The sequence below is a fragment of the Rousettus aegyptiacus genome, unplaced genomic scaffold (assembly GCF_014176215.1).
Source record: "Rousettus aegyptiacus isolate mRouAeg1 unplaced genomic scaffold, mRouAeg1.p scaffold_m13_p_7, whole genome shotgun sequence".
NCBI classification, from domain to species: Eukaryota; Metazoa; Chordata; class Mammalia; order Chiroptera; family Pteropodidae; genus Rousettus; species Rousettus aegyptiacus.
The window spans coordinates 101,372,418-101,378,837 of record NW_023416310.1 but is presented as its reverse complement, the minus strand read 5'-3'; the positions used below and the strand labels follow the sequence as shown (position 1 = coordinate 101,378,837).

General features: G+C 50.0%; 1 protein-coding gene across 5 annotated transcripts in view; it reads left to right on the top strand.

Moving 5' to 3' along the window:
• Positions 1-3,922: 3,922 nt before the first annotated feature.
• Positions 3,923-6,420, top strand: part of JADE2 (jade family PHD finger 2) — a 49,148-nt gene continuing 46,650 nt past the window's right edge. Inside the window, exon 1 of one of the 5 annotated variants that reach the window (XM_016137665.2) lies at positions 3,923-4,072. Coding sequence is in view for 1 of the 5 variants with exons in the window: in XM_016137661.2 (XP_015993147.1) it covers positions 5,333-5,380 (48 nt within the window). In the remaining 4 variants the exon portion in view is untranslated. Of the gene's footprint in view, positions 4,073-5,248; positions 5,648-5,673; positions 5,919-6,006; positions 6,393-6,420 lie in introns of those variants that run through there. The other 4 variants (XM_016137661.2, XM_016137662.2, XM_016137664.2 and 1 more) reach the window with 4 other exon arrangements.

Genomic DNA, 6,420 nt, shown 5'->3' with positions numbered 1-6,420 from the left:
CCTACCCCAGATGAATCAGAATCTGCACTTGAACAAGATCCCAGGTGATTCATGTGTATGTTATCTTTGGACAAGTATGGCTTTATGCAACCAGTAAATGAACATAGAACTTCTCACCTGACACAGAGGTTGGCTGCTAGAGAATGTGGCTAACTATGTCTGGGGCTTCTGTCTACCTTGATGACTCAGACAAATTATTGAATCATTTACTTTCTGTCTCTCCAGCTCTTGAATACTGTCCAGAACATAGTAGGCACTCAGTAAATATTCGATGAACAAACTTTAAATGATTCTCATGCTATTTTCCCAACTTAGTGTGTTTAGGGTATGCTGGACCTCTGCTTCTGAACATAAAGTGCAAGTTATTAGACTTTTTGGTCCCAATAAGGACTCCTGGAAGAACAGCTGTTGTCAATGAGCAATTACTGAGTGCCAGGCCAGTGCTCAGTACCATGTGGATAAGCTGTCAGTGTTTTACGAAGTGTGGTTCAAGGCCCAGGGCATTAAGTATGATCAGGTGCTTGTTAAAAGTGCTTAACATGTCCAACACTGAGCTCCTTAACCTTCCCCAAAACCTACTCTTCCAGTTTCCCCCATATCAGTTAATGACATTGGCTCACAGCAAAACTCTTGTCCTCATTCTTGACTTCTTGTTTCTCACACCTCATGAACAATTCCTGTCAGAACTAGCTTCAAAATATAGACAGAATTTGACCATTTCCACTGCTACCACTCTAGTCCAAGTTAACGTTCTCTTACTTGGTTTATTTCAGTGACTTCCTAACTGATGTTCCTACTTCAGCCTTCCCCCCTTCAGTCTGTCCTCCATCTAGCAGCAGAATAACCTATTAAATCCAGTGTCAGATTGTCACTCTTCTGCTCCAAACCCTCCATGTTACTCCTAGCAAAAGCCAAATTTCTAACAATGCTCTACATCAGTGGTCTCCAATATTTTTGGCACCAGAGACCGGTGCTCCTATGAGAATCTAATGACTCCTGATCTGATGTGGAGCTGAGGTGGTGATGCTCGCACTAGGGAGCGGCTGCAAATACAAACGAAGCTTTGCTTACTTGTCCACTGCTCACCTCCTGCTGTGCGGCCCGTTCCTATCCTTGGCCTTGGGGGTTAGGGCCTGGGCATCCCTGCCCCACTTTTCTTTGCACATGTATATACTAAGCACATTTACACTTGTTGGTCTCCAGTGGTTCTTGACGTTTTATTTTGTGCCATGGACCCCTTTGGCAGTCTATGATGCCTGTGGACTCCAGAGTGTAATATCTTTAAATCCATAAAATAAGTTACATAAATTATAAAGAAAACCAATTATATTGAAATACAACTCTTGAAATGTTTTTAAATGCATAATATAGTAATATATATTTCTTAATTCATTAAATATAAGAGCTAGCAGCATAATTTTGAAGTAGTGATGAGTATAATACTTTAAGATATTTGCAACAACTATATATAATCTGATGTGAAAAGATCTGATTTTTACTAGCAACAAGGTCACGGGTGCTGCTAATATCACTGATTTGTTGTCTGCATTCATAATTGAAGAACATGCTGAATTTTAATTAGTGAAAATACAAATATAAATTTTTCCCTTCTGAGGTCAAGACCCTTGAATTATATTCACAGACCTCTGGAGCGGGGTGTCTGTGGACCCTGGGTTAAGAACTCGAGGCTTAAAATGCTCTTCCTCCATAAACCCTCAAAGCTCACTCCTTCACCTTCTTTTACTCAAAGCTACCTTCTCAGTGAGGTCTTCCCTGAGGACTCTATTTAAATTGCATTCCCACATTCCCTTACTCTTTTCCCATTTAATTTTTTTTCCATAGCATTTAGTCACCTTCAAATATAATATTTTTTATTTAAAAAAATTGTGTATCTCCTTCCACTAGAAAGTGAGTTTCATGAGAATAGGCATTTTTGTCTTGTCATGACTGTACTGTGTCCCTAGCATCTAGAATGATGCCTGGCACTCAATAAATATTTGTTGAAAAAAATGAATGATTTTAGCTCCGAGAATTCTGTTTCTTCTCATTTTCTTTCTGTAAGAAGTTAATGATTTGTGAGACTTTTAATAAACATTAAAAAGTTATAATTAGCTTTATGGCTATCATTCTGTTAACATTTCCAAGGGTGACCTTAAACAGTAGCAGAGAGCTGTGGAGAACCCAAGGACTCTGAGAGAGCTTCCAGTACTAAACAAGAAGTATCTTCCAAGGACTCTTTAGGGAACCTGGATCATACCCGAACTCAGGGAATCACCTCTTTTAAAATTCTTCCTTGCCTATATAGCAGTCAGGCTCCTATCCTCAATCAAAACAATAATACTAATACTTTTTATTTCTGGCAATGTGGTAAAATAGAAAACACATCGACTTCAAGGTCAGCTGGACTAGGTGCCAATTCTGCAACCACTTGCTAGCTGTGTAGCTGTTGGTAAGTTACTAAACCTTTCTGAATAGGTAAGATAGGTTTTTGTTGACCTAGCACACAGCACAGAGCAGGCGCTCTGTAAATGGTCATCCCTTCCCTCTTCCATCTCTCTAGGTCATTTTTAACTGCTTGCCAAGGTTCATGGGATCCTGATGGCTACGGGGAACCTGTCCAGTCCTCTCCTGCATGTAAACCTTCTGCGACTAGACCTAATCAGAGCAGTCCCCTTGGACTGTGTGCCACTGTAATTGGTGCCTTCACTCTTACCTAAGATGTGTGGCTAGACTGCTGTCTGTATCTTGACTATGAAGCCCACCAATTGCCACAAATCTTTCTTCTGGCTTTCCCTTTTACCCATACTGGGAGATCGTGTGTATGTCCTCATAGAGGTAAGACAGAAATCACTCCACCCCCAAGTTTTTCAGTGTTAAGAGCTTTCAGAGAGCACATTCACCCTTCCAAAATATAAGCACCCGTGAAAGTGCTATTGTGAACTGTACACTCTGAGCCAGACCCTGCTTTATACATATAGCATGTATATGTATATATATATGTGTATGTATATGTACACACATGGCCTCAGGTCCCGTGCCATCACTCCATTCTACAGGAGAAAGAGAACCAGAGAGATGAATTCACTTGCCCACATCAAGCAGTTTCTGAACTGCAGGGCCAAATATTTAACTATTTTGTTGCATGCTCACAGACTGTCACATCTGTCTGGCACTGAGCTTGGGCTTGGGCAAATCCTACCAATTGACCACTGAGAGCTAGAACCAGGTCTAACTGGTAGGTGATACCCAGCTACTCAGTCTTGCCAGACAAGCCTCCCCAGACTTTGTGAATGAAGGCCAGGGAAGAGAGGTGTCGCACTGATTCCCTATTGAGCTATTTTTTTCTTGTTGCAAAAAGTGCTTATTTCAGCATCCATCATCTCCCTCTTTGTTATATAGACAATCCACCCTGTCGGAAGATTTGTGCTGTTATTATGAGTTTGTTTATTATTAATTTTATTTCTCCTATAAGTAAATGTGTTCACAACATTCCATTGGGGAATCTTAATTGTCACATAAATGTCATCTTATGTAAATTGAATATTTATCTTTCCACAGAACTCAGTGAAAAGAAAAGAAAGAATAAACAACCTTCAGTCTTGGAGAGAGAAGGCGGTTCCTATCTATGTTCACAATTCACTCATGTGCCTCCAAAGCCAAAGGTGAGCTTAAAAATTATTCTATCATCTTTGAGAGGAAATCGAAAGGGAGGGGGAAAAAAAAGTTGGCAACGGTCATTTTGGAATATTGGGCCAGGCTCCCGGGTCCCCTCCCCCCCGCCCCCCAAATCCTTCCTGAGACTAGACCACCCCCTCCCCAGCTGGGAGCATCCGGAGAAGGCAGCAGTTTGCCCCTCACTCCTCCCCATCCAGGAGACCAGCCCCACTCCTTCCTCGAGAGAAGGTGAGCGCGGCGGGCGCAACGAGTTGAGTGGGTGTGGCCCGCGGCTCCGGGAACGGACCCAAGGCCCCGCCACCGCCCGCAAGCCGCCCCACAGTCCGCCTGCCTGGCGAGCGCAAGCTCTTCTTCCAGAAACTGCGAGGATCCGAGCGCACTGTTTGTGCACCACAAGGTCAAGTCGGGAAGTGGAGCCGGAGGAGGAGGGGCGAGGAGGCGAAGGGTGGGGAGAGGGGCGCCCCGCTTCCTCGCCAAGTACCAGCCCTTGGAAGTTGCCCCTTGGTTTTTAACCCTTTAGGGAGAGTGGGAAGGGCAAGCAAGGGGAAGGGGATACCCCGGGGCAAACTCTAAATGGGGCCAAAACGTGCAGCCACCCACCCACCCATCACTGCGTTCCCAAGCCCCCGGAAATGCGGGGCAGAGCTAGGTGCCAGGAGGCACCCGGGCGGGGGGAGGGGGCAACGAACCCTAAAGGGACCCTCTCTACGGACCGCCCTTCCTTTCTTCAGGTCGCCCACAATTTCAAGTTTCCCCCGCCCGGGATATTACGTTCCATCTGCTGTGGGTGGGGGAGGAGGGCCGCGCCCCCTCCCCCTGACTCTCGCGCGCCCCTCCCCTACGGTCCTGCTAGCACACTTTCTGCTCACTTCTGGCGCTGTAAAACGCCACGCGATTTATTCGATTCGCATTTTTAAACCAGCGATTCAGGAGCAGGGCCTAGGGCAAGGGTCTTCCAGCGCCAGAGCCCGGGGAGGAGGGTTGCTTAGTGCAAACCTCGTTTCCCTCCGCGAATGTCGCCTTCAGGCTGTTATTTGCAAAGAGACGTCTTTTTGACGCAGGGAGAAATGGCAAATTTTAAGTACGTCATTAATATGGCGCCAAAAGACTTTTTTAAGTATAAGCTTTTTTTTTTTTTTTTTTTTTTTAAGGTTGCGGGGGGCGCCGCCCGGGTCTGGGGCGCGAAGGGGGCGGGGTGTGAGCAGAAAGTGTGAGTGAGAGAGTGGAGGGGCGGGGTATGTGTGTGAGTGTGTGAAGTGTGAGCAGACCTGATGGGACTTGTACGGGCGCAGCCGCCTCTCGGGCCCGGCCCTGGGGACAGGGCGGGCTGGGGGCGCCCCAGAGCCCGTGGGGAGTCCAGACTGGAGGTGCAGGCAGGCGGGCGGCCAGCAGGGTAACCTCCCTCCTGAGGCCTGCAACGCTACCTGGACCAGCTGCTGAAGCCAAACAACTGGGCTTAGGGAGGGGGAGGCGGGCGACTGGGGGGTGTCAGGAGTGGAGATCCGAGTGAATAAGAAAAAAGTGGCTACTCCCCTCTCCCTTGCTCCTCCCGCCCGCCCCCACCCCACCCCCACCCCAACACATTTTTTTTTCTAAAGAGATCACAAGGAAGTCTTGGTTTAAAAAGAAACAGAAACATACACAGGGGGGTTGGTGAATGGTGCCGACCGCGGCCATCGCAGTTGGAGGCTATATTTTGGGGAGGGTGAGTAGCGTCCATGGAGTTACTTTGCGCCCACTCCTAACGGCAAAGGCTCGGATCCGGCGAGCTGACCTTCCCGGCTGGGGTGCGGGGCTGGGGACGCCGCGGGGCCAGTCGCCTCCCTCGCCGCGACCCCGGATGGATGCGCGCCCCCTGCCCGCCCGCGCCGGCCCCAGGAGCTCCGGATTTCGGGAGCATCCTTCCCGCGCCAGCCCCTGCCGCGGCGCGTAGCCGAGGGCAGCGCCCCTCGGAAGGGCACCGCGGAGCAAGGTAAGATCCAGCCCCCGGCGATGGGCCCTGCGCATCTCCACGGCGTTATTTTGTGTTTTTGCAACAGATCTGCCAGCGCTCCTCGCTCGCTCTCTTGCTCACTCGCACCCTCTCTCTCCTGCTGGCTGCCTGTTCTAGGAAGCCAGCGCGCGGGGGGGAGGGGGGATGCACAGCACCGGGGAGAGAGATTGCGCATGTTGGTCAGTCGTGTTTTAAAGAGTACATTGCGGGGAGGCTGAGAGGGGCGCATGCAACAACAACTTTTGGAAGGGTGAGCTTGCGACCTTCTTTATTAATGACTGCGGCAAAGCGCCCCCGGGCCGGCGAGGGGGTGCGAGAGGGCGGGGGCGCCCCGGGGCTGCAACTTGCCCCGCGGGCTCCAGCGGGGCGGAGGGACTGCGGCGGGAGACCGGTGCAGAGGGGAGGTCGCGCGGCTGGGGACGGGGATTTCGAGGACCTGGAGCTAACTGCCCTCCTGTCGCCCCGAGTTTCATTTTGTTGATACGCAGCACGTCCGGGCGCCGAACCGGGCTGAGCCGGTGCACATGACCCCGCACTAGGCTCACGTGCAGGCGGCCCCGGTCCTAGACACCTTCCGGGGGCCACCGCCTCCGCCCAGTCGCCCCCTCTCCCTGCTAGGTGCACGCGGGCGCTGCACGCGGGGGCAGCATGTTCAGCTCCCGGGCGCGGAGGCTCTGCACAAATTAAACAGTTTTTTTGGAGGGGTGGGGGACGCCCTTTCCAGGTGAGTATTGAGGGTGCGCAGCCTGGTG